At 38.7% G+C, this 20,991-nt stretch overlaps 3 protein-coding genes and 1 non-coding gene across 4 annotated transcripts; 2 read left to right on the top strand and 2 right to left on the bottom strand.

Annotated features, from left to right (window-relative positions):
• Positions 1 to 138: 138 nt before the first annotated feature.
• LOC121805944 (putative [ribosomal protein S18]-alanine N-acetyltransferase) lies at positions 139 to 1,750 on the top strand. Its single transcript, XM_042205995.1, has 2 exons — positions 139 to 455; positions 1,190 to 1,750. The coding sequence occupies exons 1-2, from the start codon at positions 212 to 214 to the stop codon at positions 1,417 to 1,419; spliced, it is 474 nt and encodes a 157-aa protein (XP_042061929.1). The 5' UTR covers positions 139 to 211; the 3' UTR covers positions 1,420 to 1,750.
• Positions 1,751 to 3,433: 1,683 nt separating this feature from the next.
• TRNAV-UAC lies at positions 3,434 to 3,506 on the bottom strand. The gene has a single exon. It is a non-coding gene; the product is annotated as a tRNA-Val (tRNA).
• A 42-nt stretch (positions 3,507 to 3,548) lies between these two features.
• On the top strand, positions 3,549 to 6,751 carry LOC121805321 (tetraspanin-19-like). Its single transcript, XM_042205129.1, has 6 exons — positions 3,549 to 3,976; positions 4,140 to 4,239; positions 5,130 to 5,210; positions 5,284 to 5,388; positions 5,631 to 5,816; positions 6,382 to 6,751. Exons 1-6 carry the CDS (start codon positions 3,825 to 3,827, stop codon positions 6,391 to 6,393), a joined length of 636 nt encoding a protein of 211 aa, XP_042061063.1. The 5' UTR covers positions 3,549 to 3,824; the 3' UTR covers positions 6,394 to 6,751.
• Positions 6,752 to 7,034: 283 nt separating this feature from the next.
• LOC121803244 lies at positions 7,035 to 13,468 on the bottom strand. Its single transcript, XM_042202928.1, has 4 exons — positions 13,312 to 13,468; positions 8,938 to 9,046; positions 8,724 to 8,861; positions 7,035 to 7,276 (listed from the first exon to the last, which is right to left on the bottom strand). The coding sequence occupies exons 2-4, from the start codon at positions 9,026 to 9,028 to the stop codon at positions 7,260 to 7,262; spliced, it is 246 nt and encodes an 81-aa protein (XP_042058862.1). The 5' UTR covers positions 9,029 to 9,046; positions 13,312 to 13,468; the 3' UTR covers positions 7,035 to 7,259.
• Between the last annotated feature and the right edge of the window lie 7,523 nt (positions 13,469 to 20,991).

Genomic DNA, 20,991 nt, shown 5'->3' with positions numbered 1-20,991 from the left:
ATTGTGATTTGGCAAACATATCACTTTCTTTTAATTCGGTTTATATATAATACTATGATATTTGTGACATTTCAAATTATTTAAAATTTGTGAGAAATATTAGCCAAAATTTATGGTTTTAGAATCAATAAAAGTATATAAAACTATCTGCCAAACTCATTTAAAACCTAAAATTCTGCGTTTATACAATGGCGAAATAAAAGTTTATACAATGGCGAACTGCGAGATAATTGAACTGCACAGGAATTCCCTCAGTTGGGCGAAAATCGTGGAAGAAATTATGAGAATAGAGAAAAAGGTGTTCCCGAAGCACGAATCGCTCGCCAAATCGTTCGAGGAAGAGGCGAAAAAGAGGAACGGCGGATTGATCTACTCCTTAATCGGCGGCGAAGTTGCCGGATACGTCATGTATTCCTGGCCATCTTCTCTGTATGCTTGCATCACAAAACTTGCAGGTTCTACTTCTCTCACTTTCAGCCAAACTTGATTTTGATTTGAAAATGTTTGCTCACAACTGTGGGTTTGGGCGTGTGAAATTAATTAGCTTGAATTAAGCTTATGCTACCGAGAATGAGATATGCTGATTTAGGAAGTATTTTGTCTTGATTATTCATGTTAATGGTGAAAAGCTTAGCTAAACATGCCTTTTTTTGCTTTCTCTCTCGGGAGGAAGATATTTTTGTTGAGGATCCTTTACTGAGTTGATGTATTAGTGTATTCTGTTTGTTTAGGTTTGGTTTATTGAGTTGTATTTGGAATTCCACGCTTTAATTCTCACTGAGTTGTTAAAATTGGGAATGTCATTGAGTTTTTCACATCTGAGAAATGCAATTCTGGCTGCTAAACTGTGATAAGTGGCAAGAACTATGTTAAGAGGTTATTGAAGAATCTCATAACATAAACCTTGTTCAAGAAAAGATTGAAGAAGTTCTTAGATTAGATAAGATGCATGCTTATGATATTGAAAATGCCTATGTAACTAGGCATTTTAGGAGTTCTATAAAATGTAACATTTGACAAGAGTATAAACTTCATGCAACACATATTACATTCTCTGATTCTAGTTCCTCTAAGCTAAATATCACTTGAATTTTGATTACTGTAATCTGCCTTTTGTGGCACTATGAGAAGTAGAGTATATTTTTTGCAAAGCGTTTACTTTCTTGTTGCTGAAATTGGGATGTTACAGTTAAAGAAAACTATAGGGGGAAGGGTCATGGGGAAGCATTGCTGAAAGCAGCTATAGAGAAATGTAAAACTAGAAAAATCCACCGCATATCACTTCATGTAGATCCCTTGAGGAAGGCTGCCATGACTCTCTACAAGAAGCTCGGGTTTGAGGTGGATAGTCTAGTAGAAAGCTACTACTCTTTGGGTAGGGATGCCTACAGAATGTATTTGGAATTTGAGATGGATTAGCTGGAGTGGTTGTGTTCAAGTGTGATCGGTCTTCATTCTGATGTAGTGCTCCCGCAAGATTCACTGGAACTTGCAAGCTCGTCTGGCAAATCCCAAGTTATTTATTTCAGAATTAGTGCATTTTTTTAAGGGAATTTGTGCCACTGAGATAGCAGAGAATAGAATGTAACGTGGAAGAAAAATATAAAAGAATTTGATGTTCTTGTGCATCTATAGTCCCTTTATAATTTTCCTTATGTCCACTTTTGATGATCTTCCATCTACTCATAATGAATGTACATTTTAATTTTGAATAAAATTGATATAGAGTATTTGTGGAGCAATTTTCATCCTTCCATCTCTCTCTATCTCCCTTTATTTTTTAAAAGCCATGATGAGATAAGCTCTTTGACAGTTAATTGAGTCTTGATTCGACGAAAACTCCTCTCCATAACTCAATCATGCTTTAGATTATATGATGATTATATGTTTGGGCAAATTACCACAAATATTATGAACTTTAAGTTTGGTCAAATTTGGGTCAATTCTACAATTTTTAAAAGACTAAAGTCAATTTTTGATCTCTTACATTAGCCTTAAAAAACTTTTTGATCCCTTACATTAGCCTTAAAAAACTTTTTGATCTTATAAATTTAATTTTAGGAGACCAAATTTGGACTTTAGTCTTTTTAAAAATAGTCAATTATATATGATAACTTTGACATTTTTCTCAATTGCACCATTAATTTAGATATAGGGTAAATTATGTATGATTTGGATACAAATGTACTTTAGTCAAATCTTATTTCTATGCAGTATTTTTCTTAGGGGTGAGCATTTGGATTTCAGGTCTGACTTTCGCACAATCTGATTCGAAAATTTGAAATTTTATGAAATATTAATCCCATCCGAATTGTCCGACAATATGAACAATAATATCCTACCCGATCTAAAAAATCCAAAATTGCATAAAAATTTGAAATTCAATATCCAAATCTGAAAATCTCCAACCAAGTATCATTAAAATTGCTCAACAAAAGAGTTTTAGATTTGCTAGGTTGTAATTATAAATATATTTTGGATTTCATATTACTTGGGATTTTAAAATATTCGATTCACAAATCAGAAGTTTATAAAATGTCTGATCCAATTTCCAACTGAAAATCTGAACGAAATTTTAAATTTCTTTAGGTTCGGATCGAATTTTTCAAATTTCTGATATTTTTCTCACCCCAATTTTTTCATACTAAAATCAATGGCTTTTATGAGTGATATACAAATTTGGGGGAAAAAATCATGAATTTTGATTTCCACATCATCCAAATATAAATAAATGGTCTTTTTTCAAAACTTTCACCGACTTTTGATTTTGTATACCAACTTTGAAATTTGCCACAAATATGACTTTGTTTCCAATTAACATTTTGGTGCTAACACTACTTAATAAAATCATATTCAACAAATGAAATTACTAACTAAAGATAATATGATGTTGTTTCGCTGTCTAAAACGTGGCGTCAATTTAATTGATGTTCGATACTGTACATATGTACCTCATTAAGTTATGTTAGTGCACAAATATTGATGGGTTAGAATAAATTAATGGTTTTGTTGCAAAATTAGAATAAATCCATAATTTGATAATTACCTAGCATGCAAAATCAAATATTAGCAAAATGATAGAATTTTTAAAAGCAGAGTACCCTTAAAAAGGCCAAAAGTTATGATATAATTATCTATTTTTTAAAAATTGCTAGATTAATCTGAATTTAACAAAATTTCATGATTGTTATAGTAATTATCCTAAAAATTATATTTATAAGAATTATATAAACAATACACTTTGGAGCATAATATTACTCGATTGGATTACATCCTACACAAAAGGCCGATAATATTTCATATTATTACTCTATTAGATTACACCCTATACAAAAAACACCGATAACACTATTACTCATAATTTTCATAATAATTAAATAAAAAGAAAAGTATTGTAGGAATATAATATTACTCATAAAACATGAAAAAGATATGTTGCTGCCCAGGATCGAACTGGGGACCTTTAGTGTGTAAGACTAACGTGATAACCACTACACCACAGCAACGCTTGTGAACTGAGACGGACAACTACTTTTACAAATTATAATAGCGGAGCAGCGTGAAATTCTGTAAACCGAGAAAATCGCAACAGAAAATGGAGCATTTCTGATCGATCGGGAGTGGGGCTATATCATACATATACTACACCTCTGTTTCTTCGTCTCTATCCATTTCATCTACCGCTAACCCTGACTTTGATTTTCTCCGAGTTAGGGTTCCCCTCTGTCGCCGCGGCTCCCGATCCCTCATTTTTTACATCGCCGATCAATTTCTTCGGGAGCTGTGGTAATTTGAATTATTTCCTTCAAACCAGATAATAAAAAATGGGTCGAATGGCTCGCTGCTGCGTTCAATCTCTTCTGAAGCTGGTCAATTCGTTCCTCGGAATGGTCGGAATCGCCATGATCATTTACTCGCTTTGGATGTTCCGAGTCTGGCTCCGCACCGACGAATCTAATGACGTCCCTGTTCCGTGGTAAGTGGATTTCATGGATACTGATGCGGTATTGCTGCTGGAATTGAAATTTAATGTATATTGGAAATTATGGGGGTGTTATGTGAGGATTGGTATTCATGTGTTTTTGCTGCGTATGTATGAAGTAATTAGCTATTTGTTTATTTATTTTTGCTTAATACAGGTTTATATACGCTATTCTGGGCCTTGGTGCTAGTTTGTGCGTCATCACATGCTCGGGTCACATTGCTGCGGAGACTGCCAATGGCTGTTGCTTGTACATTGTATCCTTTCATGGGGGGTTTGGTTTTGTTTGGTTGTAACATTTGTTTACTTATCCGGCAACACGTTCTGATCATTGATAGAATTGTAATCCCCTCATTCCATTCTATCTTGAACCAGAAACTTTGAGCAGTTATGCTTAGAATGAAACTTTGAGCAGTTATGCTTAGAATGAAATTACGTTGTACAGGGCTGTCATCTCTTTGGTGCATTTGAGTTCTTGTTTATGTGAAGCAAATTTGCCTTTTCTTTTCAAGACTGAGCTCTATTGAGATAATTTAGTTAAGGGTGGTGAGAATATGCAGATAGTTAGATTTCCTATTCTCATGTTAAATCATATGCTAGCAAGTTGCTATTGGTTTTTGAAATTGTTTGGTTCTGTACTCCTTGGGAAAATTAATCCTTTGGATAATGCAGTAGCTGTGATTCAGATTCTAAATTTGATGAATCATTTTGCGTAAATTGATGGTTCTGTTGAAGATTGGAGTAATTGAATAGTCTTGCACGTTCTATTAAATACACATAACAAGATCTCTGCAACTAACTTAACTTGCCATTCATTCTCACTTTGTTATTTATGCTCCTAGGTAATGCTGATTCTTGTTTAACATCATCAACCTTTTAAAGCTGGGCCATGTGTGATTGTTTTAGAAGACTATCTTGATTGTACAATAGTTGTTTCAGTTGCATATCTCTGCCTTCTTCCCTGAAGCATTATATCTTCTTCAGGTCTGGGAACTCATGCTTTGTTTATTACTTGCATTGATGTGTTATGGAGTGGTTTTAGTCGGTGTTATGAAGATATAGTACTCCCTGTACCTCTACTCGCTGTCTATCAAACATTTAGCAAAGTGCATACATCAAATTTCTATGTTGACCTTAACCAGCATAGTACATGGCTTTTGTCTTCATGATTTTTCTGCTGGAAGCTGCAGTTACTGCAGATGTGTTCCTAAACCACAATTGGCAAGAGGTATTTTGCACTAATAATGCTTACACTGCATTGATATTAGAAATTGTTTAATTATAACTTGAGTGTTTGTCAGGACTTCCCAGCAGATGCAACTGGAAATCTCGATAAGTTGGAGGACTTTGTCAAGGACAATTTTGACATCTGTAAATGGATTGGCTTGTCGGTGGTTGCTGTGCAGGTTAGCTTTTTTCTTCGCATGCACAATCTCCCTCTAAATGTGTGTGTGTGGTTGCTTACTTCGAAATTATGAACAGAATCCTCAAAATGTGTATCGAAAGATTAATGAGAGGCTATCCGTGTAGTAATATGCCTTCCAAGTCATGTTTGTTGTATAATTTTCAATAAGTACTTATATGGACAGCATCCTGTTTCACTTGATTTTTGTCAGCCTCTTATTAAAGTAATTATTTATGCATGCAGGGACTAAGCATGTTTTTGGCTATGGTACTCAAAGCTTTAGGTCCACATTCTGAGAAATACTATGAAAGTGATGATGAGTATCTACCAGATAGGGTGCCCCTGCTGAAGAATTATGCCCCTCCACATGGTAGTGAACCGGCATACGGGGTGAAAAGTGATTCTTGGATTGTTAGGACCAACAGTAAGGTACGTGCACTTATAATTTCAAAGGTCTCATGACACTTGCATGACCAGAATGTAAATTTGTGAATGGTGCAAATTTGTCTCGGCTTCCTCTTTTCATAGTTTAAATCAATGTCTATTTTTGCAAAGTAACAAGGTTGCTGCATTTGTATTAAAAAATTTCAGGATGTATGATGTAGAACCTTGGACATCCTACAAATATACATGTTTCATTAGAGAAACTTTAGAAATGGCATAACAATAATTTGCTCATCCGGTAACTTAATGATAGCGAGTAAAAAGTGATAAGTTTACTATTTATAACTCAAAATTGAAAAAAACAAATGTTGAAAAAGAGGAAAACGTTGGTAATTTGGCTAGTTAGTTAGAGGCAACAGTAATGACCTCATTTTATACACTTACCAGTTCTGCAAGTATTTGCTTAAGTTGGAACAGAAACTTCACATATTCAACTGCATCTCAAGATTTTCTTCACTTCACCCACTGCAAATACCTAACTGATGTGTTTTGTTTAAATTCTCTTAGACCTCTTAAATAGTTTTTGATGACTTATTATTCTCCTATCCAGACCCTCAGGTAAAGAAATGAAACGGGAGTGTGCAGACAAACAGTGGGAGTAGGCTATTGCGTCTCAAAACATCATGTTTACTAGTTTCTGGCAGTCGATAGAGTGTTCTTGAGCTTTAGTTGGTCGACATCATCTCCACCAACCTTGTACGCTAATTTTTATGCCAAGTTATATCAAGTGGTACATCTGTGAATATCATTAGACTTATCGACCTGATGATGAACAGAACCCTAGTATCGTTGATAGCCGTTCTCCTGTTGTTTTAGGTGCAGCCCTCTCTTTAAGCAGTGTAATTCATCATTTTAGAACTAGTTGCTTAATTGTTCACATTTTGACATGCATTATATGTAATGATTGTTATTTCTTTGTTTGTTCGTTCCCTTGATTTTATGTTGTGTGTTTGTTAACTAAATTCAGTCTGAACTCCTGGAACATTACTATATATATCTGATCGTGTCTCTGTAGTAAAACCAAACAATTTATTAAATTTGGAAATTCTATGAACCCTACTTGCAAAGCACACCCTGAACCTTTTTTTATTTTTCCACACTAAGTTGTTTATTATGCTGATGCAACTAGACTGCCCACGGATTCTTTAGGTTTCCAAATAGAGTGTTCTTTATTCAAATGGCAATGTTGGCTTCAGAACGGGATTTCGGACCGCACACATGCTTACATAAATTTGTTAAGCATGAAGCGAGTAGAATTTAATTTAACGTAATATGTTGCGAATATTTGGACCACAGATTTTTATTCTCACACAAACAGTCGGAGCAAGTGGATCACCGAGCAACACAAGCCTGTTACAAAACTAGGCTAACAACTGATTGCAGAAATGTAATTCTGATACAAAACAGCTTTGACCCTGCACACATCTTTTATTCTTCATCATCATCTGCGAACACAATATCCAAACAAAATTAGGATGAATGGATGTGAAATCAGAGAAAATACACAGTTTCAGATGAAGTATACAACCATGGAAAGTAAGAATGCTAAATGAAATGAAATCCATCATAAACCAAATGGAGAGAAGAATTGCTAAATGAAGTGAAACCCATACATCAGACTACACTACAGAAAAAAAGAAGTTTAGTTCTTAAATTTAATCCCAGCCGACTATCTCCTCAGGGACCAACTTTTTCAGCAGATAAATAAAATAAAATAAAATAATTTATTGGCAACCTTCACTAGGATCGGAAAAAAGGAGGACGCGACTACATGACTAGAAATTAAGCGTTCAGTATGACCCTCATTGTATTCCTATGGCTGTGAAGCGTGATCATTACTTCTAGAGCTCATCACTTTTGTTAGAGACTATATTGACAAAGCTGAATCAACTCTCAAGATATCTATTCACTCATATGACATTAATAGTTGAAAGTAGAGATGGAATTTACAGTTTGAAACTTATACTAATATACCTCCCTGATATCCCCAAAATCAGTGTGAAAAGTTGCATTGTAACAAAAGAAAAAAATAGTCAAAGACATGCTTGATGAAGTCCGGTAGCAGACATCCTGAATATGTACTCTTCAATTATTGCAATAGTGAAACAAACCTTGTTATGTATAGCTTCACTTCCAGATTTATTTCTTACACCTTGACCTTGTTCACAACTCTCTCAGTAAAGTCAACAAATTATATTACTCTTATTACACATACAACCTGTAGGATTGTTTTTTTTTTATCATGGTCCATGAAATGAGATCTCTCTCTCTCTATCTTAAAATTTTAATTCACGTGCGAGTAAAAATCTATTCTACCTATTTGTTTCCTTTTAGTATCCTCTACCCACTCAAGAATATCATCAATGGCATCAATCAAGTAGCTACATGCATAGAAACTGGGTCCTAATAATCCTCGATAAACTTTCAGTTGTCACCCGAGATAGCACAACTCACACCTTAAACTTCCACAATAGTAAATACTCCGTTAATAAGTAGAACAATGATAGTGCAAGCTAAAAGCCAACAGTTCTCAGATATTACAAGAAAAGGATTGCAAGCATGCATGAATTCATAGACTTCAAGTTTCATCATCACAAGATCAATAATTAATTAGGTAAAAAGTGTTGATTGTATAAAAAGAGGAACATGGTTAGGCATATCAAAAGGGGGAGAAGCAGTTTTGAAATTTATTGTAGTGAGGAAAAATTTAAGTTTGCCTAAAACTAAACTCATTTATCAGAGCCATATAATACAAATACACCCTAGTAGATTATGAATATATGAGAGGGCAAGAAGAAAGGGAAGTAAATCCAATGGGAATAATTAGTTAATTACCAATTCCAACTATATTTGGTGCGATTAAGGAAGGTACAGGAAGGGTGAATATATTACCAAAGTAGCGGCGTTCATTGGCTTGTTTAGCTTTGATGAGCAATTTGTCAAGATCCTCCTGAGCTTTTGCATCAAACTTGATCAATTGGTTAACAAATAGCGCCCCCAAACCCATGCCCAGCACATGCTCCCATGGATCTGCAGTTGGGCACTCAGAATTGTTTATTTTGATAAAATAACCAGTACAAAAGAAATGAAAGAAAAGGACGCTTACGGCGCGTGTAAGGGAGCTTGCGGAGAGCGTTAGAGTACATTTGGGTCCCCGCCCCCAGCAGGGCCCCGAACATAGTTGCACTGATTGGCATCTCTTCCCACTATTCTCTCTGCCAGCAAGTTTTCACTCAGTAGTATTCCAATGACGACCACACCCAAATGCATTCATTAGGGGTGATTTTAAAACATTGTTTTTTTTTGTTTTTTTTTGTTTTTTTTTTTGGGGGGGGGGCAGTATGTGCCACAGTCAAAGTCGAATTTGTAATCACAAAAGTGTGGAGGTCCTACTGTCATCACCATTGCCCCACTAGCCTTGGGTTTCAGGCCCAAAAAAGCTACTGTTTTTTTGACCGAAGGTACAGTCTTTATGATTGAGATGAGAGTAGTGAACGATCAAGACTCATATTTATCAACCATGATATGCAAAATCAGAAAACAGAAGTCCATAGTAAGATTAGTTGAAATGTCCAAAAAGAACTCCATGCTAAAGGCATCCAACTGCTGACACAGATTTTTTTAATTCAAGTGAATTTGACGCTACCAGTAAATATGTATGAACTGACACACAGGTTTACACATTATTACTCTCAATACATTGATCCACAGAAAAATGCAAAATAATTGATCACAGTATAACAAGAGACATTGTTAAACAGCCTTTTCCATTTGACACCCTATTATCATTTATCACAATTCAAAACCACAAAAGTGTTCATTCAAGAACTCATGCTTGAAGGAGACAGATCATGTAAATGTATGAAGTAACAAAAAGAGTATTGAAAACAAGTGTAATCACCATATTAAATCCTAAACTACTTTTCCAAGTCCCAAAATGCATTGTAACTTTAAATAATGCCATCAATAAAAAAACCCAAACTATTGCCATTGTAGCAAAAATATCGGTGCTAAGATTTTTGGTTGACAGAATGCTAAATTATACTAGCAACTAAGTTATGCAAGAACATCATTAAAGTATTGAGAAATGGCTTACATCAAATAGAATAAAGTTGAAAACTGCTACAAACATAGGAATTTTTGTTAGTATTATATACTCCTAGAGATGAGATGCGACTTCTTAATATTCTTTTTCCTTTTTAGAATTAAAATATCAATATATTTTGGTACAAAATAATGCAAACTTATGTATCACTAACTTATACCTTTAAATCATCTTCACTAGAGAAGCTTCATGGTCGGATAGGGAACAATTTTGAAAATTTCAGAAATATTTCAGTATGTTTATGCTAAAAGTATAGATTTAAAAAAAAAACCTAGGAAGGAGTATAAGAAGGATAAGAGCATCTCCAATGGCGGCGAGCGGGCCGGCTAGCCGATTTCTGACGCTCGCCGGTCCGCTCGCCGAACCATTGGAACCGACGAGCACCATTTCGGCGAAAAAATCGGCGAGCTCTGGCCGATTCGCGAGCGCTCGCCGATGCGCTCGCCGGTCTGCTGACCGCCATTGCAGGCTCAGGACCTGCGAGCAATCGGCGAGCGAATTTAATGTTTTTTTTTTTAATTTTCGAAACACTATATATACGCGATTTGCACGTCATTTTCATTCGCACCACTTGTTTTAACGAGTACTCTCTCTATCTTAATTTCTGTACAAGATCAACAACGGGAAATGAGCAACGTTGGTGGTAGTAGTGGTGGGGATGATAAGGAGTACGATCGTCGAATGAACGAAGCGTTAGAGGCCATTACGAACCGTGAGATTGATCGGCTGCTGCAGAGGGTCTTGCAGCCGGCGGTACCTCGACCTCGACCACGACCAGTTGTCCACCGCCGAACAGTGATTGAACGTGATCACGTAGCTGCACATCAGCGCCTATACGCAGACTACTTCGCACAGGAGCCGCGGTTCAACGCAGTGTTGTTAGGGTCGCGGGGCGCATCGGGTCGATGAGGTAAAAATTCGGGTCGCGGGTCGACGAGTCGACTGGGTCGAGAGACCCACAAATCTAGGCTAATTGTTTTGCCTTTTAATATTAAATAAAATAAATATATTGCTCTAATGTTTATATATATCAAATAATATAAATGTAGACGCAATTCATGTGAATAGAGATAAAGTGGAAAATAGAAATGATCAAAATATCAAAACAATTCATAAGTCATAACACAATAAATAATTGATACCGTTGTCTGAAAATATCAAAACAAAGGAATATATGAAGGGTGGCAGCAAAAGATGTTTGAATTGTTTATTTGTTTAGGAGTGAAGATGCCGAATTCTAAAGTGTAGAAAGTAGGTTTGAAAAGTTTGATGTGGTGCATGCATATATATAGAGAATTGTGATTCAGAAAGTCAGAAAACATGTGAGAGATTTGAGAAAATCAGAGATAGCATATGTTTAGGGCGACCCAGGCGACCCACTCGACCCAACGGCGACCCTGTATCTCGATCAACCCACCCATGTTGGGGCGGTGATGGTCTCGACCCAGGCGACCCGGGCGACCCGAGCGACCCGAACGACATTTTGACAACACTGGTTCAACGACAACCATTTCAGGCGCCGTTTTAGGATGAGCAGAGCCCAGTTTATGCGTATTGTTAACGCCTTGGAGCAGCGATATCTGTATTTCCGCTTCAGGCACGATGAGGCTGGCATACCCGGCCACACACCTATTCAAAAGTGCACTGCGGCAATCAGGCAGTTGGCCTACGGAGGCGCGGGAGACATGTGGGACGAGTACCTCTACATCGGTGAGTCGACTGCCCTTGAATGTATGAAGTATTTCTGTAGGGCGTGATTGAAATTTTCCGTGATCAGTACCTTCGAAGCCCTACTCGCGAAGACTGCCAGTATCTGATGCAGATGCACGGAGAGAAGCATGGGTTCCCGGGTATGTTAGGCAGCATAGATTGTATGCATTGGGAGTGGAAGAACTGTGCCGCTGCCTGGAAGGGGTTCTACACGACCGGCTACAAGGAAAAGAATCCCACGATGATCCTGGAGGTCGTTGCTGACTACCGGCTATGGATTTGGCATGCGTATTTTGGGATAGCCTGGTTGAACAACGACCTCAACGTCCTCAACTCGTCGCCCCTTTTCAACGAGCAGTGTCAGGGCTTCGGTCCGGCCATCAGTTTTGTCGTCAACGGGACCCAGCATGATATGGGCTACTACTTGGCGGATAGGATATACCCTAGGTGGCCCGTCTTTGTGAAGACGATTAGATGCGAATCGGATGAGAGGAAGGCCTACTTTGCGGAACGCCAGGAGTCGGCTCGCAAGGACGTGGAGCGCGCATTTGGTGTGCTCCAGTCTCGATGGGCGGCAATTAGGGGTCCAACGCGTTTGTGGCATATCGATTGCATTGCTGATATAATGTATGCCTGTATTATCATGCACAACATGATTGTCGAAGATGAAGGTGTACGACTGACTAGTTGGGTCAACGACGATAATGAAGCCGGTCCAAGCCACGGCATAGTCGCCCCCAACATACGAAATGAGGTCCTGCACGATGAAGCCGGCCTCCTCCAAGCACATGCCGACATGCGCCAAACGGATGCTCATATTTGACTCCAAAAGAATTTAATTGAAGAGTTGTGGGCGCGGAGGATTGCACGGCGTTAGTTTTTTTTAATTATGTAATTTTTTCAAATTTACTTTTTTTAAAATTTAAATAAAATAATTGGATTTTTCCATATCTTTAGTCGTAAATTTAATTCCGTATTTTGTGTGATTGTCAATTATTTGTTTTATATAATTAGGGGTGATGTGGCTATGCTATTGTTGGGCTATTTGCTTGTCCTGATGACGTGGCATGAAGATTTTTAGTGCTGATGATGTGGCAGGAGAAGTTTGTGGCTGGGCTATTGCCACTGGAGATGCCCTAGGAAGATGTGATTTTCACAAATTTAGCATATATAAATTTGCATTCCATCAAACCAAAAATGCCAGTGAACATAATTTTGGTACAATGTCAATATTTTCAGGTCCTTTATCGAAAGTTCATGACAGTTAATAGTTTAGTATATAATCTAATAACTGCCATTAAAACAACCAAAAAGGTCTCGGCAATTTTTCCCCAAAAACCATATAATTGAACTCAAGCAAGAAATTACAAAAAAAAAAAAATACAAACACAACGCATATCAAAACCAAACTCAGCATCTCTAGCAAAGCATCGCACAAATCGATCTAGGAAATGACGACTACAACAATAATAGACCAGATTCTAGACGGAATGGTCCAATCCATTATGATTCCTACTATTAAAAGTTCAGAAATCCAGATTGAGACAGCTAAAAACTCATAATTTAATCCAGACGGAAGTAACAAACCCTATATTGAAAATGAATTCGTTTCAGGGAAAAATAAGTTAAATAATAACAGTCCATAAAGATAGAACGATACAACACCTGAATTGCAGAGCTTGGAAAATCACAGAGAGCAGAAACTGTAGGATCGAATGAATTGAGGGAATGGTAGAGAAATAAAAATTTGTTTTATGCTAAATTGGGTTTCGGGAATAATTCATTCGGGCTTCTCTTTTTTACTTTGAAATGGCCCAACTGTACGGCCACAAAACCAAACACAACTCTTCCATCATCATTTCCATAGTTTATAAGGTAGATTATTATTTAACGAGTACAGGTCAAAATTGGTCTTAAACATATGCTCATTTTACGATTTTGGTCATAAACATTATCTTTTGGATTTTTTGGTCCTTAACATATGGAAATTTGATAATTTTGGTCCTCCGTCAATATTTCCGTTAAAAACTAACGGTCAACGGGTTTAATCCCGATTTTGACCAAATTATACTTTTAATTCTGATTTTTTACTCCCTAATTAATTCCCTAATTATTTTCATAGAGAGAGTGTGTGGATTGGAATTAAAAATGGATTTCCATTTTTCATTTCTATTTCAATTCCATCTAATTCCATTTCTCAATTTTCCAATCAATTTATGTTGAAGCAGAGCATGGATGAAATGAAGCAATTGTTTAAGCTAAGCATGGAGCTCCAAGAAACCAGGGTCCGAGCAGACCAAGACCTCAAATCGCGCGACGCCCAAATCCTCCGCCTGAAGGAGCTCCTCGCCGCTGCCATTAAAGAACGCGACGAAGCTCGAGAAAACTGCAAGAAGATATTGTTGGAGAAGATCCTCGTCCACCAATCAGCCCTCAATTCAGCAATCTCCAGCATAGAAGACGAGCCCGCTAAAGGAATCGACGGATTGTCCTCCTCCGTCTGCGAGGAGAGCATCGCTTCGTCGCCCGACAAAATGCCCGTGGAGTTGATCAAAGACCCGTTGCCGGAAAAGGGGAAGCTGCTGCAGGCAGTGGTGAAAAGGGGAATTAAAAATGGATTTGCGTGAATGTGAAGACGGTGATTAAATTAAAATAACAAATTAAAATTAAAATAACAAAATGCAATTCATAAATTTGTACTCACGCCTAAAACAAAAATGAAGGGAAATCTGATATTCGCCAACGGTTTCCAAAATGCGGAATCGAATTCAAATGCTCTGTGAAAGTGGAAGGAATCGATCTGCAGTCGAGAAAGCCCGAGGGCAAGCTCTATCCGGTGACGGAATTCTTCCACGAGAAGATAGACGACGTCGTCCTCGGCCCCGGAATCGGCTGCGGCGTTGGATTGGGGTTCGGAGTGATCGGCGGCGCCGGCTTACTCAGCTCGTCGTGGAATGATCTTAGATTGGTATTTGGCGTCGGAACTAGATGCAGAGCCGGTGCCGGAGTCGGGATCGGGCAGGGTTACGGCAGAGGGTTCAGCTTGGAAACCGTGGGTACAAATTATAATTATAAAAGTGGGTACAAATTTATGAATTGCATTTTGTTATTTTAATTTCATTTGCTTTTAGTATATTTATTGTTAATATATTTATTTTGTTTTACTATGAGTAATTAAGAGTTTTAATTGGTCAAAATTGGGCTAAACCCGTTGACCGTTATAAAATTAACGGAATATTGACGGAGGACCAAAATGATCAAATTTTCATATGTGCAGGACCAAAAAATCCAAAAGATAATGTTTATGATCAAAATCGTAAAATGGACATATGTTCAGGACTAGTTTTGACATTTACTCTTATTTAATACAAAATTTTTTAAAAGTACTACTCTCTCTCATTGCTGAATAATTCATATTTCTTTTTAGAATATCTCCAGACAAATGAGTCATTTCTTTTTTTTGACATTCTATCTCTTACTTTTTTCTCTACTTTATTACCTCTCTTATTTATTCTCATTCACTTAACTAACGAAATCTCATTGTTTTAAAGTCCATGCCAAAAATAAATCTCCCACTTAGTGAGGGACAGGTGGAGTATGAAAGAGAGAAAATTATATTAAAAACGAGTTAAGTGAAGAGAATAAAGCAGGAAAGGAAAGAGGTAGAGAGATGAAGAGAAGATAAAGTACTAATAGAGAGTAAAGTACGAGAGAAAAAATAAGTTTTGACTTTTGCCCAAAATTATTTTTTGACTTAACTACGTTGGGACAATCCAAAAAGAAATACGACTCAAATACAGATAGACGGAAGGAGTATACAATACTATTAGTTGAAAAGAGATTTACTTTATTAGAAAGAGCAACTTAAAAAACCGAAAAGGACTAAATTTTGTTGACCGATCAAAATAAAATTACAAAAAGGGGTTATTAGTTATTTGAGCTTTCAATTTCAATAGGTCAGTGCCTAAGAGCATCCGCAGCGGTGGCGGTTGGCGCCACCGCCGTCCGTGCCAGCGGCAAGGCGAAGGACCGCCACCGCTGCAACCGCGCCGCTGGCACGGCGCTGCTCGATGTATCGAGCACGTCCGTGCCAGCGGACACACACGTGGCGGTCTCCCATTCGCCAACAGCATAGCCGTTGGTTTCAAACATTTTTTTATTTTTTTTTTTAAAAATCGGATTTTTATTAAAAAAATCGATAAAAAATAAAAAAAAAAATTTCACTTCCCCAAAAAATTATATCCGTTTATAACCGTTTTTCCCCACTTTTTAATTTTTTTTTTATTTTTTTTACCCCAAAAATACACACTTTCATCTATAAATACCCCCAATTTCACTCCAAAAAATTCACACTTTCACTACACAATTCTCATCATCAATCTCTCATATCCATTTTCATCTTCCTCTCACACCCTACAACACCACTATGTCCGGTAACGACGACAACCCAAGCGGCTCTCACGGTTGGAACCCCGAATGGTTCGGTTCGCAACCGTTTCATAGTCCGGAAACGGAATATTCGGCCCCTCCTCTCACCCAAGATTCGGGCGTTCCGAGTGGCTACCGGCCATACCCAATCGACGATCAAGGTGCCTCCGATGGGCGCTACGAGTGGACACCGGAGCCTAGGCCTCGCGCCCCTTCCCAAATGCCGAATCCTCCATCTCGCGCCGGTGTCCGCACACCGTACTCACCGACGGAGATGGAAAGATTGTTCAAGGCGTACTTGGAAATCTCCGAAGATGCGGTGGTTGGAACGAACCAATCCGGCGATCACTTTTGGTGGCGCGTCTCTAGCCGGTACAATGCACACCGGCCGCCGGGAACGATCGAGCGCAACGAGAGTATGGTGCGCAACTGCATCGGCCGAGCCAACGAAGAAATTGGCAAGTTCAACGGCTATATCATCCAGGAGTCCCGGAATGCCGGGAGCGGCCGAAGCGAGGTCGACATCATCACCGCCTCGCTGAGCACCTACCAATCCATGAACGGTAAGTCGTTCAAATATCTTAACGTTTGGCAGGAGACGCGGACGCACCCGAAGTATAAGGGAGGCATAACATCCTCCTCTAGCGGCTCCTCCAAACGCTCACGGTCGGCATCCCTATCCGACGCCGGCGAAGAAGTGGCTAGCCAACTCGCCGAAGCTAACTTGGGTAGCCCCGATGCCCAACCAAGCGGTTCCCGACGCCGACCGCAAGGTAGGAAGAAGGCGGCGGCCGAACGACGTCGCGCCGCGACTCCATCTGCCCCTGCTCCCGAACCCGCACCCTATGTTCCACCTCCACCCCCGAACAACTCGTTGTGGGCCCTTTTGGCCCAACTCAATTTGGCCGATAGGTCAACTATGACCCCCACGCAACTTCAAACGCACGAGTCCATGATATTGGGTCTCCAAAAACAATTGGGGTTGGTGCCGCCGGATGCGTAGTCTTCCTCGGGTTATATTAGCCAATAATTATGTAATTTTTAATTTTTAGGAGTTTAATTATGTAATTTTTAATTTTTAGTATTTTAATTATGTAATTTTTAATTTTTAGGATTTTAATTATGTCTTTTTATTTTATTTGTAATTTGTTATTTTTATTGTGGTTTTTTTAATGAATTTTAGTATTATGAAAATGTTTTTGTGTAATTGAATTTTATATTAATTGTGCTCGTCCTTGCGGAAGAGCACAGTTGTGGGTGTTGTGCTCTTGCCAGAGAGCAGGCATGAATAGTACCGCCCGGGCCCACAACCGTGCCGCTGGCAAGAGCACGGTTGTGGATGCTCTAAAGTTGAAATCCAATAGTACTCCAGTATATAACAAAGAGCAATTTGTCGAAAAATCCACCAAGTTGGATCATTTACAGTGAATCCCGCAATTTTTAAAATTGATTGATTATATCATAATTTTGACATTTTTCTCAATTAAACACTACTAATAATGTGAATTTTAATATCCATTAACACTACTTTAACTACAATTCTCCGTCTTTCTCTTATTTTATCAATTTTGTCTTAATTCTGATGTTATATCAATTGCCTACATTTTTTTATAGGATGGAGGGAGTAGTATTTTATGTACTATATAACATCATACAAAATTCTTTCAAATTTCTAAATAGAGGGAAGAAATAGAAAAAAAATGTCAAAATAGTAGTAGTAATATAAATACGGAGTATTGGTCATTTTAAAAGTTGCGGATTGACTTAACTCAATTTTTACAAAAACGGAGGGAGTATTGGTCAGTGATATTTATATGCAAATATCCCCATTACAAACATTCTAACGTAAGTACATCACTATTTACATAATTATGTCATTGAGCCCACAAAGACATTTGACATTTATACTGCATTTGGTATTTGGTTGAACTTAATGATTTTTAACATTCACTCTAACATTACTTGATCCCACTTACATCAAAGAAAGAACACCTAATTTGTTTCCAATTACTTATTTTGGTTTATTTTCCCCTTGATTAACGGATTCAACTGTGAATACCTTTTCAAAGACTACGCCTTGTAACTTTATCTAAAGTAAATGGAAAGGGTAATTTTAATTATTTTATCATGCCAATATTTTACATATGATTAACTAAATGACTTTAAAAAGAAAAGCTGCGACTTTATTTATTTGTTTGTTTTTTTGTGCTAGGTAGACCGTAACTATATACAACAGTATCTCGTGAGACGGGAGGTATAATATCATCCACTACGCTGTCTCTATACCGTCCCTTAAACCGTCTCTTAATTACTATTTGACCACTATTTGAGGGCCCCACTGTCCTTTTTTCCTCCATCCCTTAACTAAGGAACGGAACCTGCAACGCTCCGTCCCTTAACCGTCCCTTAATTACTATTCATTCGATTTCATTTTTTTTACAACCCAATTAAATTTAAACAAACACAATTCATTAAAATTAAAACAACATTACAACTTAAACTTAAAAAAAGAAAAGAAAAAAAGACATAATTAAAATTCTAAAAAAAAATAAAAAATGACATAATTTAATCTTCTCCGTCAAAGTTTTCCCAAATGTGCTCAATTAGATCCTCTTGGAGTTGGGTGTGGGCGCTAGAGTCGCGTGTCCTTGCCCGAATAGCCAACCGTTCTTGTATAGACGGATGCGCTTCACTTCGCGGCGGACTACTTGCGGTTGAGCTTCCGGGAGATTCGGGGTCGAACCAATTTCCCGCATTGGGTCCTTCGTCTCGGACAATCATGTTGTGCAAGATTATACACGTATACATGATGTCGACCATGCTCTCCATGAACCAGGAACGAGCCGGGGCTTTGATGATGTTGAAGCGCGCTTGGAGAACCCCAAACGCCCTCTCCACATCCTTGCGCGCAGCCTCCTGCTTCTGCGCAAAAAGAGCCTGCTTTGGGTTCGCAGGCCTGCCGCACGTCTTCACGAAGGTCGGCCACTTCGGGTAGATGCCGTCGGCGAGATAGTACCCCATTTTATACAGCCGGTTGTTGGCGACGAAGTTGATGGCCGGCGCTTTACCATCCAAAACTTCGGTAAAGAGATCGGACTGGTGGAGCACGTTTACGTCGTTGTTCGAGCCAGGGACCCCGAAGTACGCGTGCCAGATCCAAAGCCGGTAGTCGGCAACGGCCTCGAGTACAACGGTTGGGTGGGTGCCTTTGTGGCCGCTCGTGTAGGACCCCCTCCAAGCCACCGGGCAATTCTTCCATTGCCAGTGCATGCAATCGACACTGCCAAGCATCCCGGGGAATCCCGTGCACTTGTTCGTGCACGTTGAGGAGGAACTGACAATCGTTCGTGCTTGGCCTCCGGAGAAATTCGTCACTGAAGGCTGCTCGGACGCCTCTGCAGAAGTTGAGCAAGCACATGCGCCCAGTGGTGTTTCCGATGTGGAGGTATTCGTCGAATATGTAGGCCGTTTGTCCAGTCGCAAGCTGACAGATGGCTGCAGTACATTTCTGCTGCGTCGTGTGGCTGGGACGGCCGACCGCGTCGAACCCTTCTCGGAAGAACTCTTCCCGGGCCGCCAAAGTATTCGCTATGTGGAGAAATAGCGGTTTACTCATGCGGAAACGGCGACGGAAGTAGGTATTTCTCCAAATCGGGTTATCGCAGAAGTAGTCGCGTACTAACCGTGCGGCGGCTTCATCCCGGTTCCGATTGATGTACTTCCGGGAGCGTCGTGGGGGTGGCGCGGCTTCCTCCGCCTCTCGTCGTCGACCTTCTTCAAGTGATTGTTCCATTAATTGACGCATTTGCTCAAAAGTATCCATTTGTTTGAGTTGATTTAAGATGGAAATTGGAGTGATAGAGATGATTTGAGAGGAATAGATGTGTGTTTGTGTGTGAAATGAGTATGAAATAAGATTATTTATAGAGTAAATAAATAAAATAAAATAAAAAGAAAATAAAAAATTAACGGTAACATTACCGTTTGAAATTTTTTTTAAAAAAAAATCGATTTTTTTAAAAAAAAATGAATTATTGCGTCATCCGTGACGACGCCCACTCGCGGGCCAGCGAGTGGGCGTCACGCATGCATCGGGGGCGCGCCACGTCGCCCGGGCGCGTGACGGGCCGGCGCGTCCCTTGTCTCGCGGATGCGGGCTACGGGACGGGCTACGGGACGGGACGAGGGTTGCAACGCGTCCCGCGGCGGAACCGTCCCTCCGGGACGGAATGCGAGCCGCGCGCGGGACGCGTAGTGGATGCTCTAATACCAAATCTTAGACATCATAAAAAAATCTTCTTTTGATTGCACATCTAGAAACTTTAATATGTTAGAGTACTTCTTAATTGACTTTGTTTTGTGAGATTTATTCCTACACAAGTTTACATTCTTACATTTAATTTCAATATCATCGTATGTGTATTTCCCCCCAAAAAATTGGTTTTCATATAAAACTATCATCTCATTTGCATACTTATTAGTAAATTTTAAATCATGGAATAGACAGGACTTTCACATATTTTATAATAAAGCAAAATTTTGCACGTTTTAAATTCTTGTTGAATTGCCAATATGAACAAAACAGGAGCTACAATGTCATGGAGAATTAACAATGAGAAAATGAAGCATTGATTGATTGTATAATTATTTCACATACTGGTCCATTTTTCTCTTAATGGGATATGTTCATGTAAAATTCTAGGAGTACTTTTTAACGTTTAAGAAGAACCGGAATACAGTGGCGGAGGGAATTCAAAACAAGGGGGACGGTGGTACCCCAAATTTTTATATTTTTTCACTACTATTATTATATATATAATTTTATTAGTAAAGTATTTTACAAAAAATTCCAAAGGATAGCTATGAATATTGAAGGACGAATCATCTAAGGAAATAAATCAGAATATAAGTTTGCTT

This window comes from Salvia splendens, chromosome 5 (assembly GCF_004379255.2).
Source record: "Salvia splendens isolate huo1 chromosome 5, SspV2, whole genome shotgun sequence".
NCBI lineage: Eukaryota > Viridiplantae > Streptophyta > Magnoliopsida > Lamiales > Lamiaceae > Salvia > Salvia splendens.
This window is presented reverse-complemented; position numbering and strand designations above follow the sequence as displayed.

Coding starts and splice junctions, on each gene's coding strand:
- LOC121805321 (XM_042205129.1), top strand. CDS start 3,825: ATGGGTCGAATGGCTCGCTGCTGCGTTCAATCTCTTCTGAAGCTGGTC. Junction 5,211..5,283: donor TAAACCACAATTGGCAAGAG/GTATTTTGCACT, acceptor AGTGTTTGTCAG/GACTTCCCAGCAGATGCAAC. Junction 5,389..5,630: donor TGTCGGTGGTTGCTGTGCAG/GTTAGCTTTTTT, acceptor TTATGCATGCAG/GGACTAAGCATGTTTTTGGC.
- LOC121803244 (XM_042202928.1), bottom strand. CDS start 9,028: ATGCCAATCAGTGCAACTATGTTCGGGGCCCTGCTGGGGGCGGGGACC. Junction 8,862..8,937: donor CAAGCTCCCTTACACGCGCC/GTAAGCGTCCTT, acceptor GCCCAACTGCAG/ATCCATGGGAGCATGTGCTG.
- LOC121805944 (XM_042205995.1), top strand. CDS start 212: ATGGCGAACTGCGAGATAATTGAACTGCACAGGAATTCCCTCAGTTGG. Junction 456..1,189: donor TTGCATCACAAAACTTGCAG/GTTCTACTTCTC, acceptor GGGATGTTACAG/TTAAAGAAAACTATAGGGGG.